At 49.7% G+C, this 24009-nt stretch overlaps 1 protein-coding gene across 1 annotated transcript in view; it reads left to right on the top strand.

The window, feature by feature from the left end:
* The window catches only part of LOC142302794 (complement C3-like), a 421200-nt gene that overhangs the window by 29617 nt on the left and 367574 nt on the right, over nucleotides 1-24009 (top strand). The window contains exons 2-3 of the mRNA XM_075343903.1: nucleotides 2355-2517; nucleotides 6989-7059. Of these exons, the coding sequence (XP_075200018.1) occupies nucleotides 2355-2517; nucleotides 6989-7059 (234 nt within the window). The remainder of the gene's footprint in view (nucleotides 1-2354; nucleotides 2518-6988; nucleotides 7060-24009) is intronic.

The raw sequence follows: 24009 nt of genomic DNA on the forward strand, positions 1-24009 counted from the left end.
TAGCTCTATGCCAGTTAAGAACATCACTGAGCACAACAGATAGGTACTTAGCAACAAAAATCCCTAGTATTAATTACTTTATTTTAGTTTTTTCTTGGTATCTAATTCTGATGAGTAATCATACTTGGCACCACTCGGTACTCGATTGAAACATAGCCAAAATACATCATATAATGTATAGATTAGTAATGTGCAGTGCTCACAATGTTCACCTATAAGATTAATTAACTTGAAATAAGTAAGGGATAATCAGACCTTTATGCTAGATGAAGGTTTTCAGTGCCAGGCGCCCCAACGCTCGTTTCGCCCGCTTTGTCATGAGGTGTCATGCCTCCATGATAAGCGAGAAAAACGCGCATTGGATGCACTGAAAATCTCCTTCCAACATCAAGGTCTGATTATGCCTGACTTGTTTTAAGTTAATTAATCTTATAATTGAGCACTGCACATTACTAGTCTCCACATGATGTATTTTTGCTATGTATAGCTGATTATTACACTAATTAAATGGGTCCTGGCAATGCACTAAAGCACCTTATACGTTGCACTTTCATGAGCCTACTATGTAAACTTTACTATGTAAACTTTACTGATAACCAAAAACGTACTGGAGCATGTAAGGCAAAGTTATAGCACTATGCGCTTTGTCCACACTCAATAAATTAGTTAATAATAACCAGTTATTTTTTTTTTGTTTCATCTTTTTATTGTGATTTATTTTAATTTATTAAAACCTATTAACACATATATGGAATAATAACCCGGCATATTTCGGCCTAATTTTGAATAATACATGCATTTGACATACTAAAAGTCTAAAACCATAATTCTATTGCTTCATAATTTTTCTCTTTTTGCTGTGATATGTGGAGTGTATTACCCTATAGAGGAATAACATTTGAAAATATCAATTATGTTCATCCGGGCAATGGCCTGGGAGGTGGGGCAGCCCTGGGGAAGTTACAGAGCACACAGGAGATCACTTCAGAATAGTCTGGGACATTGAGCAACACGGTCATTGGAGAGAGTGCTTAAGAGCTTCTCCAGCTAGGACCGGCCCTGGATGAGGCAGGAGACGACTGGATGAGCTGAGAAACAGAGGAGAAGGCTGAGGGTAGAGCTTAATTACTCCCTCGAGACCGGCGCAGCACAGGGTGCAGAATCCTAGGGTGAACCGTACTCCAGGTCAGATCACCAGAATCTTCAGGAGTGGGGGATTGCATGTCCCCATAGCCACCAATGTTCCCGGAGCACAGGGCTACATAGGGTCTGGAGTCGAGATACCAATCTGGCCCCACAACGGACCCGCGGCACCTGCATACGAAGCAGGAGACAACAAGTCAATAATCGGGGTCCCCAAGTAGCTTCAGGCCACGGGGATCTAACACAAGCACAAGGAGGAGGGTCCCTCAGTTCACAGCACTGGCGTTTACCTTGAACTTACCTGGGATCAGCTGGGGCCCATCACGGCGGTGACCGGTACCCTGAGGGCAGCGCCAGAACAGTGAGGAAAGAAACCCTGACCTGCACCCGCTTCCTCAGTCTCTCTCATTACTGGCACCATCACCCCACGCTCCGGCGCCAACAGCCATCCCGCAACTACTACCTCCATCATCCTCCCTGGGGCCGGCTCCACCTGCGGGCAGAAGAACCTTGCTGTGACATCCCCATCAGCCCCAGAGGACGGCAACCGCAGCGGTGGCTAATTCCTGGCTGCATACCGCAGGTGGCGTCATGGAAAGACAGCTCCTAACATTCACCTCCTATCCCCTTTTTATTGTTGATACCTTGGGGCATAAAACCGGGTAGGATACCGCGACATCCCAAACCTCCATACCGGCCCGGTGACGAGTAACAGGTACTGCAACAGAATGCACACCTGGCCCCCTGCCCCGTGGGTGCTACACATGCCCAACATTAAATATAGTGAAACATTATGGTCGATGTCTTCAGGGGGAAGCTTTTCACATGCTGACCAACTTCTTACACTGCTACTCCCATGCAAATCGGCATGAAAACAAAGCAACAATTGGCACTTCCCCATAGCATGATATTTGACCGAGTGCTATCCGATAAAAGATGGGATAGTACGCACCCGAGTTATACACTCGTGTGGACAAGCCCTTAAAGTAATAAATAGATTGAAATCATTGTCTTTGATTTCCAGATTCTCTAGATTGAAACCTAACCCTTGTAGCTACTTTCTACTTTGACTAGTCTTCAGAAAGAGTGGCTTCCCAAAATTATGCACCAATTACCAACATCAATTTAACAAGTCTATGAAAGAAAATAATGCAATGTCTTCCTTATCACCTCTGTCTCGGCTGATGTCCATGCCGTTATTTTTGTTTCAGATTCCCTCAAATGATTTGGAAAAAAACCCAACCAAGAAACAATTTGTCTACGTAACCGTAAAGTCCCCGCAATGCTCTGTTGAAAATGTTGTCCTGGTGTCCTTCCATACTGGATATATCTTCATACAGACCGACAAACCCATCTACACCCCCGGATCTACAGGTACAGTATCATCACAAATCTAAGTGGCTCCAAAAAGAAATAAACACAAATTTAGAATTCTTTAGTGCAAATGTCATATTGTCCACATGCACAGTATGTTCTCGATGCCGATAATATTGAACAGTTTCCTTCGACTTTTGAAGATGCTTTAGAAAAGTTTCAAGACGTTTAGATCAAGTCCACATAATATCTTGAGTTATCTAGGTCTCTGACCAGGTTCTTTTAGTGTAATTTTCAGTTTGATCAGGGGTGTACATATATATCAGGGCCCCATAGCAGAAATTCGAATTTGGCCCACCTCTGCAAAATAATAATAAAAATATAAATATTATTTAGGTGTGTCACAGAACAGCATACCTCACAACTTTGCAGCCCTTTCAAAGTAATTTTCCTTTTATTGAAGCCCTTAGATTTCCCTTTCATTTGAGCCATAAAGCATGATGCCAACAAAAGTGCCCCAATATTATATGATACCCCCACAGTGAATTCTTCCACAGAACACTCCACACGCACAGTATAATAACCCTACTGTACCCCCTCAACTAGCCCGGCAAAACATGGTGACTACAACGCAGTATGATTCCCAACTGTGACCCCCACACAGCCCTCCATGGCCCTACACTACATATAGTATAATTGCCCTCACACATCTTCACACTGTGAAATGTCCCCCACTAGCCCTCCAAACAGTATAATGGCCTCTGCATAGTATGATAGACCCCGCACAAATCTTCTCACCTTATAATTGCTTTCATACAGTACAATGGCCCTCAATAGCCTTCCATAAAATATAAAGGCTCCCTCATAGACCTCCAAATATTATAAATGCCCCTACATAGCCCTCTAAATAGTATTATAGCTACAACATAGACCTACAAATATTATAATGGCCTCCACAGCCTTCCATATAGTATAATGACTACAACATAGAGATCCGTATAGTATAATGTACCCTTAATATTCCTCTACATAGTATAATGGGCCCGTCATACACCTCATGCTTTCATAGTCCTCCACACATCATAATTGCCTTCTATATAGTATAATGCACCCCATAATCCTTGATGAAGTATTGTTCACCCCACATAGTTCTTGATATAGTATAATGCACCACTTACACGCAACGACATCACTAATGAGATGTCGTTGGGAGTCACGGAATTCGTGACGCACATCCGGCCTCGTTAGCGACGTTGTTGCGTGTGAAGCGAATGAACGACCGCTAACGATCAAAATTACTCACCTTATCGTTGATCGTTGACACGTTGTTCTAATCCCAAATATCATTGCTGTTGCAGGACGCAGGTTGTTCGTCGTTCCTGCGGCAGCACACATCGCTATGTGTGACACCGCAGGAACGAGGAACAACATCGTACCTGCGGCCGCCGGCAATGAGGAAGGAAGGAGGTGGGCAGGATATTCCGCCCGCTCATCTCCACCCCTCCGCTTCTATTGAGCGGCCCCTTAGTGACGCCACTGTGACGCCGAACGAACCTCCCCCTTAGAAAGGAGGTGGTTCGCCGGCCACAGCGACGTCGCTAGGCAGGTAAGTATGTGTGACGGGTCCTAGCGATGTTGTGCGCCACCGGCAGCGATTTGCCCCCATGACGCACAACCGACAGGGGTGGGTACTTTCACCAGCGACATTGCTAGCGATGTTGCTGTGTGTAAAGTGGCCTTTAGTCCTCCATATAATATGATGAACTCCATTCTCCTCCATAGAGTATTTTGGCCACTAGTGTACTCATTTGTACCGCCCCGGAGCTCGTCTGGCTCGCCTCCCTGAACGCTGACATCTTCCATCCGCTCCCCCTTGGTCTTTTCGCGGCCCTGCCTTCTCCAGCTGGTCAGTTTCGTTTTTAGACCTCTTGCTTTGCTGCACGGCCGTGTTTCCAGGGGGCGGGGCTTCAGTTTTTCGCGCCCTTTCTGCGGGGAAGAAGACTCTGGCGGGAATCTTCGCGCCAAAAGATGGCGGCAAGATGGTGGATTCTGCAAATTTTGCAACAGATCACCGCTGACTTCACTTCAAGGCGCACTTCACTAGGTAATGGAATAGGTAAGCATCCTGTTCATGACGCCAGAAGAGTCGATGTGTTCCGCCCCGCGATCGGCTACAGCCGAGCCACTCGGGTCCGGGCTCTTCAGTGGGTGGCTCGAGCGTCTCCGGACCTGGGAGTCACGTCGCTCTGAAGGGAGGCTGGCGCTACGTGAGGGGTTTCGGCGGGGAGGTTCACGGCCGGGGCCGTGGTGTTTAGGGATTTAAGTTCGTGATGCCACCCACGGGTTGTGGTGAGTGTGGACACCACCGCTACCGTTAACTAGGCTCCCAGGGACGGTGTTGTGCAGCCTGGTGTTGACTCCTCCGTGGGCAGGGGTTGATGGTCCCGGGGCCTGGTGGTTGCGAGGTGCGGGCGTGTTAGTGCGGTGCGGTGCGCGGCCAAGAGGGCACTGTTGTACTTACTATGACAGATACACTGAAGTCTCTGGTAAACCAAAAGGATGGTGGTCGGTGCCCGCAGCCGGCTGCGTCTGGTCCCCCACCCGGTTAGGTGGTACCCGCCTTTCTCCTGCACCTTGTTTTATAGATTTTGACTGCCTATGCTTCAGCAATGGTAGTCCGCTCCCCGGCCTGGTGTATGCTGGGAGAGCCCGTTTGCCCACAGACGCTGGTCTGTGGGATCTCTCTGCCTGAGCGGTGGCTTTCTATCCCCCTCGTTGGGCTGTTGTCTTCAGTCAGGACTTGGGTGGGAAAGAACCTAAGGTCCAGACCCCAATCAGTGAATTTGACTTGGTCCAGTGGTTTCTGGGCCTCGTTCTGGGTCTGAATACACTGAGACACTCACCTAAAGAGGTTGTGTAAGTCACAACCCCTATGCAAGCGTGAGATGATGGCGGCTGCCGCAGCACCAGATGCTTTGAACTTCAATGCTGGAGAGGAGAAACTGGGTTAATGCCGCGCTGCTGCTGAAAGAATGGACTGTTGATTTAATCAATTCTTCTTTATTTTACAGGTCTACGCATTTCAGAGGTCAGAGCCTCCTTCATGAGCACAAAAGAAAAATAAGCAATCTGACATTGTTGATTTTCCCTTTGTCCTGATGAAGGAGGCTCTGACCTCTGAAATTCGTTGACCTGTAAAATAAAGAAGAATTGATTAAATCAACAGCCTATTACTTCGACAGCAGTGCGGCATTAATCCCATGTCGCCTCTACAGCATTGAAGGATTCTCTGGTGTAAGTGCCAGAAATGGGTGATCATATGACTGCAAGCATGCAATTGGCCATATTCAAACTAGATGTGTCTAGCCTCTATCAGTATGCTTGGACACGTGATCACACATGCAAAATTGCATGCTTGTACTCACACACTTGCTGGATACCGGTGCCTAAACCAGATAATCCTGACAGTGTGCACACTGCACGCTGTGGGGATTCACAAGTCTACAGTCACTTGAACTGCATAAAAAAGTATATAAATAAATCTTTATAAGTATTAATGAACAAGTTGTTTTGGATTCGAATTTGCTGGCTTTGCAGAATTTTTCACAACATTTTGTATTTAATTTCACTCTATCTTATTATGCTGTGGACTTTATCCAGAGCTTAATAAATATAAAATGTAAAAAAACAAAAAACTAAAACCTTACTGGTGGTTGATCAAAATGGCAGCCAAGAATTATTTTTCTAATCTCGTATCTAGTATTCGAATTCACATGGAAAAGTGAATTTCAGGAAATTCGACTTAAACTTGATCCTCCATGATTAATCCACTTATCTGTATTTATAAGTCTATTTATAAAAAAAAAAAACTAAAGAGGAAATAATGTAAAAAAAATAGAAAAATGACTGCTTCTCCAAAGGATTAGGTTACACCTCTCCCATGGATCGTGTTACATCTGTAAATATTAAAGGGAACCTAGCTCCTACAAAAATGCTCTTTAACTGTAGATATTGTGTTTATATGTACGTTAAGTCAAGTTAGTATGGTGAAAGAGGGAAAAATCAAGTTATAGATCACCTACAGCCATTTACTTCCAGTCATTGGGTCGGGGCCAGAATCTGTAAGTGTCAATGTTCACTAATTAGCGTTCTGTAATTACTCCCCCTCACCTTGAGTGACACATTCTTCATTGCAAGCTGTCACTCAATTTGCAGAGAATGGGATTACATCGTGCTCAATGTTTAGTGTGCGCTGATTGTCATAGTCCCCTGTATCGCCCCGATGACTAGAATTCAGCAGCTGCAGGTAGAATGTCGTTTTATTTTCTCTCTGTAGCCTAACATGGCTTAAACTATGGAATTACAGATTACCACTGTTTCTGCAGGTAAAAAGTATTTTTGTAGGTCACACAATCCATTTCAATTAAACCAATTCATGATATAAATATGCAGTGTAAATATTATATTGATGAACCCTATGGAATTTTTCACATAAAACAGATTTTTATATATTATTTTTTTTCTTCTGAAGTTCTTTACAGAATTTACACTATGACTCCAAATCTAAGACCAGTGAGCAAACCGGTGATCATTGAATTCCTGGTAAGACTGTATTCTTTAAACTATGAGATATTACCATCATATAATGACCATTTAGAATTAATCTGACAACAATTGCATACAAACTCCAAATGATGCTACTATTGTCACGATAGGTAGGTACATGGAAGTACCAAGCGAATGTCGGAAGGGAAGGGAGAGCCTGTGTCTAGGGAAGGGTAGATCGTGACCCCCCCTGAGCAAACCTACTGCTGGTCCCTGGGGTCCCTCACCACCCGAGATAGGTTCTGCACCTATGTGCCAAGCCAGATACCTGACCCTAGGTATCCCTAGTGCTGGGCCCTAAATAGGGAATGGGTGGGATGAGCTCTTAGTCAACCCCACTAAACACTACAGAAGACAGAAGGAGGATACAGGGGGGAAAGAAATGAACTACTTATTTACAGATGACTCAGGTAGAAGTTCAGTGGAGTTTTCAGCAACAATACCACAGAGGAGTGCAAGCCACCTGCTTGCAACTAAGGCTTAAATGAACTGAATAATATCACCAGCACTAGTCTAAAGAAGGAAGGGGTATTTAAGCACCAATATTGATAATCAGCAGCTGCGGGAAAGGTGAGCTCCTACTGGGTCCAAAAGGGGAAGAGATGACAGGAAAGCTACCAGTTACAATGAATATCAGGAACAATGTAAAGTTAGGGAGCATTTTGCACAGCTAAATCCTGTGACCTTCTATGGCCAGAAATAACATGACTGTATGTCACTCGTGACAACTAATCAAGGAATATTTTCATGGCAAACTAGACTACTAATAAAGACAGTGACTTGAAAAGTATTCATACCCCATGATATTGGGATTTGATGTCATATACCAGCTTAATGTATTTGTAAAGTGTAAAGGAAATATTACATAGTCTTCTAATGATTTCTAATTATTTTAAAAATATAAATCTGAATATTTACGATGGGCATTTGTATTCAGCCATCTATAATCTGATAACACTAAAAAATACTCTGAGTGACCAATTGTCTAGAGAATTAGTAAATTGAGTCCACCTGAGTAATTTATTATCCATTTAACTACAGGTGTTTTGTGTAGGTTTCAGAGATTTATGTCAGAACATTAGGAATCAAACAACATCATGAAAACACCAGACGGGTCAAGGATAAAGTTGTGAACAAGAGTAAAGCAGGGTTAGGTTATAAAAAATAGCCCAAGCTCTGAACAACTCACAAAGGACTGTTCTATCCATTATCCAAAATTGGAAGGCGTATGGCACAACTGTAGGCCTATCTGTGATGCTGAATCACTGCTCAGGGATAAGTTGTGGGACAAGAGAGTCAAGGAGTCCAGGGTCAAGTACCAGGAGAGCACATCAAAAGCAAAACGAATAGTCAAAATGCAAAGTCAGGCAGCAAAAATCAGAAGAGCAGAACACTAAACATTAGGTACACATACCACAGGGCAAAGCTACAACTAGCAATGGTGTGACCATTATCAGCCAGCTAAATAGCTAGGTATTCATCCATAATGGGTGACACCGGGAGGAAACCAAGGAGAACCAGTCAGATTGATTGGCTGGGCTGTTTCTAGCAAAATTGACAGCCCGGAACATCCTTGATTCTATAGGGTGGCTAAGCTGTCACATACTGTGTCCCTAGGACACCATGAGCGGTGAAAGTGTGACATTACCAAGACATGGTCAGCAATCTAAACTGATATCCCAAAAAGTAGAGCACTAATTAGAGAAGCTGCTAAGAGGCTCATGGTCAATCTGGAGGAACTGGATCCCAGCTCAGGGGGCAGAATCTGTCCACACGACAACTATTATTCAAATCCCACACAAATACAGACTTCATAGAACAGTGGCAAAAAGGAAGCCAGTTTGGAAAAAACCCATAAAATTCCCCTTTGCATTTTGTAAAAAGCCATGTAGGGGACACAGCTGGTGTTGTGAACATTTAACACTCATATTTCATAGGTAGTGAAAAACAGGCCGCACAGAAATCGGTCCCTGTACTGACTAAAAAGACCCTAGCCACAAAACTAAAAGCCTGGCTCCCTAAATGGCCATTAATGGTTTTTTTTAGTGCCTCCTGATGGCCAGAGTAGGCCACTACACATTGCTAACAAGGGTAGAGAAAGTTGTGCAAGCACAAACACAAAAGATAAGCTAAAGTAAACGGGGCTTTGCACGCAGCGATATCGCTAGTAATATCGCTAGCGAGTGTACCCGCCCCCGTCATTTGTGCGTCACGGGCAAAACACAAAAGTCCCCGTCACACGTACTTACCTGCCTAGCAACATCGCTGTGGCCGGCAAACCGCCTCCTTTCTAAGGGGGCGGTTCGTGCCGCGTCACAGCGACATCACAGGGCAGCCGTCCAATAGAAGCAGAGGGGCGGAGAGAAGCCAAAAGAAAGTGATGCCCACTTCGTTGCCGGAGGACGCAGGTAAGGTGTTGTTCGTCGTTCCTGCGGTGTCACACGTAGTGATGTGTGCTGCCTCAGGAATGACCAACACCCTGCATCCAGCACCATCAATGATATTTGGGATTAGAACGACGTGTCAACGATTAACGATAAGGTGAGTATTTTTGATCGTTAACGGTCGTTCGTAGCTGTCACACGCAACGATATCGCTAACAAGGCCGGATGTGCATCACGAATTCCGTGACCCCAACGACATCTCGTTAGCGATGTCGTTGCGTGTAAAGCCCCCTTAAGATGACCAGAGACAAATGCAAAATCCTATGTGTAGTGGAAAACTAACACTGGACATCACTTTGAAAACACCATCCCCACTGTCACATATGGTGGTGGCAGCATCCTGCTGTGGGAAGGTTTTTCTTCAGCAGAGGCAGGGAAGCTGGTCAGAGGTGATGGGAAGATGAATGGAGCTAAATACAAGGCAATTTTAAAGGAAAACCTGTTGGAGGCAGCAAAAAACTTGAGACTTAGGACAATGACTCAAAACATCCTGCCAGAGTTACAATGAATGGTTTAAATCTGAGGTCTTAAACCCATGGCCCATAGGCCACATGTGTGACGCCCTGGACTAGCCAGGTAGTCACAGACATAACACACACACCCCCTCCCCTGGATAGTCACACCAGTCAAACAAAAACCCTTGTTGCCTCCCTCCAGGGTCTGATGTCCACACCAGGTGGGGCGGAGCCAGGCGGTTGGCCCCACCCACCGAAGAGTTCAAAGGTCTGGAGGCGGGAAAAGAGTCAGATCTGAGTAGACATTGAAAGTGAGAGGTCAGAAACTGTCGGTGTAGTGTCGGTGTATCTGGGTAGGGGCCCAGACACAAACAGCCAGGTTGGCAGACGGTGGTGGCCATCTGCAGGAGTTAGTGGATCTCTGTGGAATCGTAGGACCGGGGTCGGGCGGTGGCCCGCCGGTACTGAGCAGGGGAGCGGAGTGAAGCTAAGCACAAAGGCAGGGCCATCGGACCCCGACTAGGCTTGGAGCAGCCTACAACGGTCAAATCCGAGTGTGACCGGAACCCCAGGGGTTTCCTAACAACCAAAACCCGACAGAAGGCAACAGTCCACACCGTGAGGATACACAGTCACCGCCATGGGCTAGAGATCCAAGGGCCAGAGCCTGCGGGCAAAACGGGCTCCTTCGGTACCTATACGCCAGGGAGCGGACTACCGGTGGGCAACCACAGGAGTCAGAACATTCTAACAGGTGTTTCGCGGGCGGGGAGGAGGGTGTCAGCACACTACGCTCACCCCTTCTGCTCGGGTCCGGCGGCTGCTGCTCAGTGGTGGCTCGAGCGGTGGACCGGATCCCGGGGGTTTCTCGAGCGGCACTCCTCGCCCGTGAGTGAAAGGGGTTTGTTGGGTGTGGGAAATGTTTATTGTCCGTGACGCCACCCACGGTTGTGGTGATTTCACCACCGCTGCTCAGTACAGGGGTCCCGGGGATGGTGATGCGGAGCAGCCAGGTGTTGTGTCGCCCCTCCGTGGGTAGGGGTTGGTGATCCCGGGGCCCGGTGATGGTTTGGGAGGTGCAGGGCCTGGTGGGCGCAGGGACGCGGGGGCAGCGCTGTGCCTTGCGGCACTGTGGTACTCACTCAGCCTGAGACGTTGACACAGTTTTTACGGTAAACCAAACGGCTGGTAAGACGGTCCCACGGACGGCTGCACTTGCTCTCCCGGTAGGTGACGGTGATGTCCCTCTTCCTTGCACCTTTGTGTACTTGTTGGTTGCGATGGGTCCCCACCAGTAACCCGCTCCCCGGCTTCAAGCTGGACCGGGGGAGCTCTACTCTTTGCCCGCAGGCGCTGGCCCTAAGAAACTGGTGCCTTGGCGGTGGCGGTGTCTCTTTTACACTGGCTGGGCTGTTACCTTCAATCAGGACTTGGTTGTTGGGGGATCTACGTCCCCTTCACTGACGGATTCGGCAAATTATGGCGACTCCAAGCCTTGCCGGGGTCCGAGAGGCCCCTGCCCTGGTGCTGACTGTCCTTCGGAACACTGCTCCAGACCGCCGGGCACACAGCCTACGGGGTCCTTCCAGGAACTTCCAAACGGTCCCCCTCCAGACAATCACCGCCGTTGCTGACCTTGCTGACCTGTCCTGCACACAGCTGGACTACCTCAGGCTTTCTCTCCGTCACTACTCTTGCTCTTCTCTTTTACCACTTCACTTAACTTCGACTTTCACTACTTGTTTACTCCTCCACTTAGCTCCTCACTCCTGCTCCTCCCTGAGCTTTCTCCCTTGTTTACTCCTTCATGTCCCTCACTGGACTGCCTGGTTTCTCCCGCCTCCAGAGCTGTGAACTCCTCGGTGGGCGGAGCCAACCGCCTGGCCCACCCCCTGGTGTGAACATCAGCCTCTGGAGGAAGGCAACAAGGATTTTTGGTTAGCTTAGATGTTCCTACCTGGGATGTAAGGTGCGATGGTGTGTGACCTGTGTCCCCTGGCTTGCCCAGGGCGACACATTCCCCCTTAGCAAAATGCAGACCGTCCGCGGGCTGCCGTCCAACACCGGTTTTATTTTTCTGAAAAAGATAACATAGTAAAATAATAACATATGTACATTTTTAATAAATCTTCCCTTAACGGGAGGCACATTTCTTTTAACGTTGCATAACGGTTTACGGTTACGGTTTCCGCTCTCTCCCACCCAAGCAACCTGGCCCTGATGCTGCCCCTAAAGCCCAGGCAGCACCCCTTGTCCCACAGTCCAGCACAAGTTACCCGAGCGGGATCTGTCCTTCCCTCCAGAGGGTAGCCACCGGTTCCTTTGGTGGCTGGGCCCTAGCCTGCTCTGCTGAGGGCCCTCCCTCCAACCTGCCTCTCCGGAGGCGGCATTGCGGAAAACGGTAACGGCAAACAACTTATTTAAAAGCCACTTAACGTTTGTGGTTGCCCTGCAAGTTCACGGGCTTGTCCATGGATAGTCCTCCATGCAAAACTTTTTAAACGGTCCCCACAGGGACAACGGTGCCGGCTCCAGCCGGTTGCAAATCACACAGACAATCAGGTGAAACTTCGGTAATCATTTTCTTCATTTTCAAACAACATGGTGGTCCCAACGGGGACTGGACAACGGTGCTCCGCTGCCCTACTGGGTATTTTCGTCCTCCTCACCCGGCTCGGGGTGGAAGGACACGGGCACCAGCCCCTCCAGTGCGTAGCAAGCACGGCGTGGAAGGGCCGCCCGATACCCGTTGCCCCCGGTTCGGGGAACATAAGTGGCCTCCATGCCAGGCAGGGCAACGACCCCCTCCTCTTCTTCTGACACAGGCTCAGTGTCAGGCCCGGAGTCGCTATCTTCTGCCCCCGCCGCAGTCACAGAGAGAGGCACACCCGACGGGCCAGGTGCGGTGCAGCACGCGAGTGAGTAGGACGGAGGTAACACAGGAGCCAGGGGCAGACCGGGTCCCTCAGCCGCAGCGACCGGTCCCTCGGGGACACAGGGGCGTGGGTCATTCTCCAGCTCCTCCATCACGGCCTCCACTCCATACACTCGCGCCACAGCAACTAGGGCCTTCACCTCCGCGGCCCACTGCTCCATCAGGCCGCCGATCTGACTCCGATAGTGACGGCAGATCTCCGCCGCCCGGGCCCTCAGCCATGCCGCTGTTCCGGACACCAGCTCAGTAGTCTCTGCAGAACTAGGTGGGGTGGACATTTCCCGTTAGGGTCGGTGGACCGGAGGGTCCCAGGGCGTTTGCTTGCACCGCCACACTCACATGCGTCCAGCCGCAATCGCGTCCCCCTTAGCTCTCTCCGGCCCCTCCTCTCTCTCGGGGCGGGGTCTTGGCCTTCGCGCCTCTACTACTCGAGAAGACGCTCGAGCGGGAACTTTTCGCGCCAAAGATGGCGGCTTCTGAACTTTTTCTGCCGGATACCTCCGGCGGTAACAAGGCGCACCTCTACCAGACGGCAGAGCGGTAAGATCCTGTTCGTGATGCCAAGTTGTCGCGGGCGGGGAGGAGGGTGTCAGCACACTACGCTCACCCCTTCTGCTCGGGTCCGGCGGCTGCTGCTCAGTGGTGGCTCGAGCGGTGGACCGGATCCCGGGGGTTTCTCGAGCGGCACTCCTCGCCCGTGAGTGAAAGGGGTTTGTTGGGTGTGGGAAATGTTTATTGTCCGTGACGCCACCCACGGTTGTGGTGATTTCACCACCGCTGCTCAGTACAGGGGTCCCGGGGATGGTGATGCGGAGCAGCCAGGTGTTGTGTCGCCCCTCCGTGGGTAGGGGTTGGTGATCCCGGGGCCCGGTGATGGTTTGGGAGGTGCAGGGCCTGGTGGGCGCAGGGACGCGGGGGCAGCGCTGTGCCTTGCGGCACTGTGGTACTCACTCAGCCTGAGACGTTGACACAGTTTTTACGGTAAACCAAACGGCTGGTAAGACGGTCCCACGGACGGCTGCACTTGCTCTCCCGGTAGGTGACGGTGATGTCCCTCTTCCTTGCACCTTTGTGTACTTGTTGGTTGCGATGGGTCCCCACCAGTAACCCGCTCCCCGGCTTCAAGCTGGACCGGGGGAGCTCTACTCTTTGCCCGCAGGCGCTGGCCCTAAGAAACTGGTGCCTTGGCGGTGGCGGTGTCTCTTTTACACTGGCTGGGCTGTTACCTTCAATCAGGACTTGGTTGTTGGGGGATCTACGTCCCCTTCACTGACGGATTCGGCAAATTATGGCGACTCCAAGCCTTGCCGGGGTCCGAGAGGCCCCTGCCCTGGTGCTGACTGTCCTTCGGAACACTGCTCCAGACCGCCGGGCACACAGCCTACGGGGTCCTTCCAGGAACTTCCAAACGGTCCCCCTCCAGACAATCACCGCCGTTGCTGACCTTGCTGACCTGTCCTGCACACAGCTGGACTACCTCAGGCTTTCTCTCCGTCACTACTCTTGCTCTTCTCTTTTACCACTTCACTTAACTTCAACTTTCACTACTTGTTTACTCCTCCACTTAGCTCCTCACTCCTGCTCCTCCCTGAGCTTTCTCCCTTGTTTACTCCTTTATGTCCCTCACTGGACTGCCTGGTTTCTCCCGCCTCCAGAGCTGTGAACTCCTCGGTGGGCGGAGCCAACCGCCTGGCCCACCCCCTGGTGTGAACATCAGCCTCTGGAGGAAGGCAACAAGGATTTTTGGTTAGCTTAGATGTTCCTACCTGGGATGTAAGGTGTGATGGTGTGTGACCTGTGTCCCCTGGCTTGCCCAGGGCGACACAGGTGCAGGGAAAGACAGCCACCATCAGCCATCCGGGGAGAGCACAAACACTGCAGCCAGCTGCGGGACCCGTCCATCCAGCCGTTTGGTTTACCAGAGACTCTGTGCATCTGTGTCTGAGTGAGTACCACAGTGCCATCCGGCATCGCGCCACGCTGCCCCCGCAACCCTGCACCCCAGCCATCCAGCCTCCCCGTAACACCACTGGGCCCCGGGATCACCAACCCCTACCCACGGAGGGGCCAACATCCTAGCTGCTCCCTACCATCGCTCCCGGGATCCCCGTCATCAGCAGCGGTGGTGCCCATTATCACCACGACCCGTGGGTGGCGTCACAAACTATCTCCCAAAACAAACCACCCCCTTTTCACTCGTGGGCGAGGAGCGCTGCTCGAGTCCCTGGGTCCGGCCCACCGCTGGAGCCACAGAGCAGCATCAACAGCCGCGGACCCGAGCGTAGCGAGTGCGGCCCCTCCACCCGCGACACATGCAGCCCCTCAGGCTGCTTCTTGCGGCCCACAAGCATGTGTCCCTATGTAGATCGCAGCCGGTGCAGGGGCCGCAGCCATCACTGCTTAATTTCAGATGAACGTTTACTGGCGCTGTGAGAATCAAGCCCTCTCTGCACTATTCCAATGGCAGCCGCTGGCCAATCAGAGGAAAGCAGCTGCTGCGTATGACATCACCTGTTTGCCTCAGATTGGCCGGCGGCTGCCATTGTTGCATAGTGCAGGCTCTGACTCTGTGGCAGCAAAACATTAATCTGAAATAAAGCAGTGACAGCTGCGGCTGCTGCATCGGCCGCAATTGTCAAGGACGACTCATGCCTGCAGGCCACAAGAAGCAGAGAAGAGAATGCCAAGGGAATGGAGGACAGGTGAGAAGAATGTTTTGGGGTGTGTGTTTAATGGCATAATATGGGACCAGGATGGGATATTGCTACAAAAGGATCAGTAAAGGGGACACTACTACAAGAAGAGGACCTGCATGGGCACATTAGTAAAAGGGACAAGGATGGGCACATTACTGCAGGATGGGGACAAAAGTGGGGCACATTAATAAAAGGGGACAAGGATGGGCACATTACTACAGGATGGGGACAAAGGTGGGGCACATTTGTAAAAGACGACAAGGTTGTGCACATTACTACACGATGGGACACATTACTACAGGATAGGCACATTATTTCCGGATGGGGACAAGGATTGGGCACATTAGTTAAAGGGGACAAGGCCGAGGCACATTACTACAGGATGGACACATTACTACAGCATGATGTCAAGGATAGGGCATATTTGTAAAAGGGGACAAGGATGGGAACATTACTATAGGATGGGGACAAGGATGGGGCACTTTACTTCAGTAAGGGCACATTACTACAGGATGGGGAAAGGAATGGAGTACATTTGTAAAAGGGGACAATGATGGGCACATTACTACAGTATGGGCACATTACTACAGGATGGATGATGGGGACAAGGATGAGCACATTACTACAGGATGGGGACAAGTGTGGCACCCCAGGGTTGCCACAGTAACAACACAAAGGGTTAACTCCCCACACACAACACCAAGACCTCCTGGCCAGAAGGGGGAGACCAAGCTGCTTCCCTGTACATTCTGCTGGGGGGGAGGAAATGGTCAGAAGTAGTTTCAGTTTGGAAGTTCAGTGCAGAGCACTGAGGAGACAGGATCTCTGCAGGTTGGAAGCTGGCTTTAGCTCACCTCAGGATCCACTGACCAATTCCAGGCCTAGCTGAGGGTCTGAGGAAAGGAGAAAGCGTACACAGAGGAACATTCCTGGGAGACAGAGCATTGCTGAGATCATCCCAGTGGAGCACACAGAACGGATGCTGGATCCGAGACTGCAGGTTACATACTGCACAGTGAACACCAGAGAAGTGAGGATTCCACATTCTCTATCTGTACCACAGACACAAGCAACAAGCGCAGAGTTCAGGAACATACTAGTAAGGACTCGAGTTGCCTGTCAGGTCGGTACCGAGGAGCACAGAGCCAGCTGCATAGTTCACGCAGCAGCAGGGCCACAGACACACAGTGCAGGCAAGGAAGCCAAAACGGCCCGGCTGGGTGGGAGAAGCCCTGAACCCCTCACAGACTCCGTGGACAGTACTCTGCTGAATAACATCATCAGTAAAGGACAAAGAAACTGCAAAACCGTGAGTCTGCCTGTTTATTGTGCTCGTGTCCTGCACTCCCCCCATAGACTAACATACTGCCCCGGGGAAAAGGCTCTACCCGTGGGGAGCCGTCCCATCTCAAGCTGCCTTCCATCACCCCGGAGGTTCTGCAGCAGCGGTGGTCATCTCTGATCACATTCCACGGGTGGCGTCACGAACATAACCCCCCTTTTATTGTGGAACCAGGGAGCACGGACCGGGTCACGACACCGTGATCCCCTTTCCAGAAGCGACCCCTTGGCCCGGTTCTGGGTATCTCCTTAACCCCTGGCGACACAACTTTGGCGTCACGAACAGGATGCGGACTGGACCCGGCTGCAACCCGGGTGACGTGCGCCTGTAAAGACTTATTGCATCGCATAAAAGACTTGCACTGTGAATTGTTGCAACAAAGAACGGACTTTAAACTTTGCAAAGATACCTGGAAAAATCCAAAAACATCATTGGTAACATTTTCCAGGCGCCATCTTTAATCACGCCATTACCTGCTACGTGCGGGAAAACATCGCGCCTAAACTAAGACTCCGCCTACCGCTTGCAGAGGAGGTGCGCTCGGTGCTGCGACCCGAACGAAAACGCAGAAAAGTGCCCCAGGCTTGCTGTCAAGAAGACTGGTGAAATTAACTAAGGGGGCGCAAAGATGTCGCAGCAGGGAGACGCTGTTGTACCCGGAGGTGCAGCGGCACCTATCATGCCGTTCCTGATGCCGTACACCCCGGGTGCAGTGTGGCTGCCGCAGTACTCAGGTGAGCCCAACACACTTAATGACTTTATCGGAAAGCTAAAAATCTACTACAGCATGTACCCCCTGACAGAAGCTCAGCGTGTTGGTATGCTTATGGGACAGTTAACTGGCAATGCCCAGCGGGAGGTTACATCCTGGCCGGACGATGCAAAAGACACTGTAGAGCATATAATAGCTGGACTAAAAGCAGCTTTTGAATCCACTGCTGGCAGCCGGGCTAAAATGAGGTTCTTTGGATGCAAGCAAAAACCTAGAGAGAGCGCAAGAGACTTTGCCTTAAACTTGCAGGAGGCGCTCAGAGCACTTAAATTAGCAGAACCTGCCTTAGCCCCTGGAGCAGATAAGCTGCTGATAGACCAATTCCTGGATGGACTCTCATCCCCTTCCCACCGGGGACAACTGAGCATGATGGTGATCCAGGATCCAGGACTAACATTTGCCCAGCTAAAGGATAGAGCCATCCGCCTCCAGCAGGTGGAGGAGCCGCAGGATATAGACTCTGTTCAACACCTTACAGTGGCACCCCAGCAGCCAGTAGTGCCGGTGACATCGGCCATGTCAGCGGCTGTTGCTAACCACCTGGAGCCGATCACTAATGAGGCTCTACATCAAAAGCTTGAAGCCCTTACAGACACTATTGCTTCCATGGCTAGAATCGTCCAGGAGCTGCGTGGATCCAAGTCTGCACCCAAGATTGAGCTGGCGACCAGCAAGGAGGATGTCCCATGGGTGAGGCCTAGGAGATACCAAGCGACGAGAGGACGACCCAGCGACCGCTACCAGCCGGATGGACAGCCCATTTGCCGCCGTTGCAATGAGCCAGGTCACTTTGCCCGTGAATGTGCTTTAAATGGGGATCCCCTGGGGAGGCGGGCCGCTCCTCAGGAATGAACTCTCAAGGTCCTTCACCCTGGCACGACAAGTATGTGGGGGGACGTCCAGTCATCCCCATCGTGCTGGATGGCATTCCGCTCAACGCCTTGCTGGACACTGGTTCCCAAATAACATCAATTCCGCATGTCCTTTATAAGAGGTACTGGGCTGATTCAGACGTTAGCAGTGGTCCATCTAATGTTGCATTGAATATATGGGCTAGCAATGGTGAATTAGTACCACAGGTTGGTTTCAGAGAAATGACCATTAAGATTGGGAGAGTAGAATTGCAGAATCAGGGTATTATCATTGTTGATGTTGACCGACGAGAACGTGAACCAACTATGCTGCTAGGAATGAATGTAATTGAAAATTGTTTTGCAGAGGTAATTACTGTCTTGCAGCAGATCGTCGAGACTGCCAAACCTGGGCAACAGAGACTCCTGCAGAAGGAAATTAAAGCCTTGATGCTGAAGCAGCAGGTAGAAATGTCAGGAGGTGAAATTGGCAGTGCAAGGGTAAGTGACCCAATACCTATTGTAATTCCTCCCAAAACAGAAATGCTGGTCTGGTGTAGAGCCGCAATAGGCATCAGAGGGCGAGACTATCAGGCCCTGGTAGAACCCGTGTACTCAGACAGTAGGCCCACTGTACTGACGGCCAGAGGAATAGTTGAGGTACACAGGGGGAGAGTGCCAATACGCCTTCTAAATTGTGGGGAAGATGAGGTCACCCTACCTAAGTATGCTACCATGGCTAAGCTATATACGGTTGATAACAACGCCATCACCACCGTTGAGCCCTTGAAGCCGTCAAATCAGGCGGAGGACAATGGCTCAGAGGGAAAGCTGGAGGATTGGTGCCAAAAGCTACATGTAGGTACCAATTCTACACCCTCCCATCAAAAGCATGGAGTATACAGGGTAGTGAAAGAATATGAACAAATATTCAGCAAACACCCATTAGACTTTGGGCAGATCAAAGGGGTAGAGCACACTATACCCACAGGTAACCATCCACCCATAAAGGAGAGGTATAGACCAGTACCACCGGCTCACTACCAATGCGCCAAAGACATGCTCAAAGAAATGAAAGAAGCAGGGGTAATAAGAGACAGTTGTAGCCCCTGGGCAGCCCCACTAGTGCTAGTTAAGAAAAAAAACGGGACCGTGAGGATGTGTGTAGACTACAGACGGATCAACCGCATTACACACAAGGATGCATACCCATTACCTAGGATAGAAGAGTCATTGGCTGCATTAAAATCCGCTACTTACTTTTCCACCCTAGATCTGACTAGTGGGTATTGGCAAGTTCCTGTGGCAGAGGCTGATAAGGAAAAGACAGCATTCACCACGCCGATGGGCCTCTGTGAGTTCAATTGTATGCCGTTTGGACTCTGCAACGCACCTGGAACCTTCCAGCGACTGATGGAGTGCTGCCTAGGACATAAGAACTTTGAAACTGTCCTCCTGTACCTGGATGACGTCATAGTCTACTCCAAGACCTATGAACAGCATCTACAAGACCTGGCAGAAGTGTTTGAAGCCTTATCCGGCTATGGCATGAAAATCAAGCCATCCAAGTGTCACCTTCTAAAGCCAAGGGTACAGTACCTGGGACATGTCGTGAGCTCAGAAGGGGTAGCACCAGATCCTGAAAAAGTTACCGTGATAAGAGATTGGCCGAGACCCACCAGCGTGAAAGAGGTGAGGCAATTCCTGGGACTGGTAGGCTACTATAGAACATTTATAAAAGGGTTCACGAAGCTAGCAGCTCCCCTACAAGACATCCTGGTAGGACAGTCAAAGAAGTCTGCAGCCCGAAATCCTCCTTTCCAGTGGAGTGATGAGAGAGAAGAGTCCTTTAAGAAGTTGAAGTGGGCACTGACAGGAGAAGAGATCCTGGCATATCCAGATTACCATCAACCCTTCATTTTGTACACGGATGCCAGCAACGTAGGACTGGGAGCCGTATTGTCTCAAAAGCAGGAAGGCAAGGAGAAAGTTATTGCTTTTGCAAGCAGGAAGCTCCGGCCTACAGAAAGAAACCCAGAGAATTACAGCTCCTTCAAGTTAGAACTACTGGCAGTAGTTTGGGCTGTAACAGAGCGTTTCAAACACTACCTGGCAGCTGCAGAATTTACCATCTTTACTGACAACAATCCGTTGACCCACCTGGACTCTGCAAAACTAGGTGCGCTGGAACAGCGATGGATAGCCCGACTGTCAAACTACAACTTTGTCATCAAGTACAGGGCAGGCCACAAGAATGGGAATGCAGATGCCTTATCCCGGATGCCACACTCGGGGAACGTGGAAGAGGAACCGGAGGGACTGGAAGAAATTGAGTTGCCGGCCTTTCACCGTCCTAAGGTGGGACAGTATCAACCGAGTGTCTACCAAAAACAACAGCAGGCAACTCTCAACCCATTAGCACACCACGGATGGGCTGACACACAAGACAGCGATCCAGCTGTGAAGCTAGTGAAAGAACTGCTTACACAACAAGGTGCATACCCTAATCAGAATGCCCCAGCTGAGACACAACATCTCTGGAAAGAGAGGGGTAAATTGTTCCTGTACCAAGGGAAGCTCTGTAGAAGGCACACCAATCCAAAAACACATGAGTTGGTCTGGCAGATCATCGTGCCCAAGAGAGACGTCAAGATGGTTCTGGAAGCTTACCACGACGGTGCTGGTCATTTTGGTTGGAAAAAGTTGGAAGTGCTCTTAAGAGAAAGATTCTACTGGGTTGGCATGAGAAAATCAATTGAAGATTGGTGTAGAAAATGCGGACCATGCAACCTCAGAAGAAAGGATCAACAGAACCAGAGAGCTCCACTCCAGTCCATAGTAACCAAGCAACCACTCGAGCTAGTCGCATTAGACCACGTCAAGTTGTCACCAAGCCAGTCCGGCTATGTCTATGCCTTAACCATCGTGGACCATTACTCACGCTTCTTAGTGGTGGTACCCGTGAAAGACCTTACAGCTAGAACAGCAGCTAAAGCATTCCAGACGTACTTTTGCAGACCCCATGGTTACCCAGAACAAGTCCTTGCAGATCAAGGTCCAGCTTTCGAATCACAGATCTTCCAAGAATTCTGCAACATGTATGGCTGTAAAAAGATCCGCACAACAGCATACCATCCCCAAACAAATGGCTTATGCGAGAAGATGAACCATATTGTGATTGACCTGTTGAAGACCTTACCAGAGTCGGAAAGAAATCAATGGCCAGAGAAATTGCCAGACTTGGTGGACTTGTACAATCATGTCCCGGTGAGTTCTACAAACTGCACCCCCGCTTACCTTATGCGTGCAAGGCCCGGTAAACTGCCAATTGATTTAGATATGGGAATTGTGAAGCCAGATGCAGAAGTTCAAGAATCCAATTGGGATACCCTACGTCAGCAACAGTATCGCCAAGTACAAGAGTGCGTAGAGAAAAGTCTCCAACAAGCTAGGGGAAGACAGGAGAGAACCTTCAACCAGCATGCTCTAGCAACCCCATTGCAACCTGGTGACCAAGTTCTCAAGAGGAAACGACGCACAAACAAATTGGATAATCAGTGGGAAACCACCCCATATACAGTCTTACCATCCAGTATGGACAATCCCAAAGTGTGTCTCATCAGTAAAGATGAAGGAAGGACATCAGCTGTCGTGTCAAGAGATCAACTCAAACCATGTCCTGAAACCCTGAAGACACCAGAAGTCACTTTACCCATACAGGTACAACCTGTCAAGAAGGAAGAAGATGTATTCCATACAGTCTTAGGAGATTTCCCAAAAACATGGCCAAATTACTATGGAGCAGTAGTAGTCCCAATGATCGCCTTCCCTCAAGTGGTGGAACCAACATCAGAATCCATACCACAAGAAGTCTCAAGACAAGAAGAACTGGAAGTTGAAACCGTAGAGGAAGAACAGATTCCTGGTCCCAGTGAGCTTGCCAATCCTACAGTCAGCCCCCCATCCTCACAAGTACCAGAAACACCAAATAGGTACACTTCCACCCACACCATTATGCTAAGTACACCCAGTACACCAGCAGTACGCAGGTCACAGCGTAGTACTCAGGGTCAGATACCAGCAAGATATAAAGACTAATGTGGAATTGCATATAAAATGTACATATGTTATAATGTTTATATGAAAAACCGTAACAGTTTAGTGTACAGAAAAGGTGAGAGAAGAGTGGTGTAAGGTGGCAGCACGGAGAGTTACAACTTGATCACATTGTTGGTGGCCCGAGGGCCGTGAGGTCTACTGCACTTACGACCAGAGTAGAGACACCTTTAAGAAGTGTTTGTTGATTGAAATGTTTATTTAATTGCAACGTTAAGACCAAAAGCCCAGTACCTACAGAGACTATACTGTATGAACACTTATATATTTTTGAACATTTTGGACTCTTTTTGAGCTTTAAGGTTTTTGTATTTTTTCCTTTTGAGACTCTGTATATATATAATTGTTGTGATAACTTGTTTGTTTGTTTCACAGTCCCGGAGTACTGTTCTTCACTAAGGGGGAATGTGGCACCCCAGGGTTGCCACAGTAACAACACAAAGGGTTAACTCCCCACACACAACACCAAGACCTCCTGGCCAGAAGGGGGAGACCAAGCTGCTTCCCTGTACATTCTGCTGGGGGGGAGGAAATGGTCAGAAGTAGTTTCAGTTTGGAAGTTCAGTGCAGAGCACTGAGGAGACAGGATCTCTGCAGGTTGGAAGCTGGCTTTAGCTCACCTCAGGATCCACTGACCAATTCCAGGCCTAGCTGAGGGTCTGAGGAAAGGAGAAAGCGTACACAGAGGAACATTCCTGGGAGACAGAGCATTGCTGAGATCATCCCAGTGGAGCACACAGAACGGATGCTGGATCCGAGACTGCAGGTTACATACTGCACAGTGAACACCAGAGAAGTGAGGATTCCACATTCTCTATCTGTACCACAGACACAAGCAACAAGCGCAGAGTTCAGGAACATACTAGTAAGGACTCGAGTTGCCTGTCAGGTCGGTACCGAGGAGCACAGAGCCAGCTGCATAGTTCACGCAGCAGCAGGGCCACAGACACACAGTGCAGGCAAGGAAGCCAAAACGGCCCGGCTGGGTGGGAGAAGCCCTGAACCCCTCACAGACTCCGTGGACAGTACTCTGCTGAATAACATCATCAGTAAAGGACAAAGAAATTGCAAAACCGTGAGTCTGCCTGTTTATTGTGCTCGTGTCCTGCACTCCCCCCATAGACTAACATACTGCCCCGGGGAAAAGGCTCTACCCGTGGGGAGCCGTCCCATCTCAAGCTGCCTTCCATCACCCCGGAGGTTCTGCAGCAGCGGTGGTCATCTCTGATCACATTCCACGGGTGGCGTCACGAACATAACCCCCCCCCTTTTATTGTGGAACCAGGGAGCACGGACCGGGTCACGACACCGTGATCCCCTTTCCAGAAGCGACCCC

Source organism: Anomaloglossus baeobatrachus, chromosome 4 (genome assembly GCF_048569485.1).
Source record: "Anomaloglossus baeobatrachus isolate aAnoBae1 chromosome 4, aAnoBae1.hap1, whole genome shotgun sequence".
NCBI lineage: Eukaryota > Metazoa > Chordata > Amphibia > Anura > Aromobatidae > Anomaloglossus > Anomaloglossus baeobatrachus.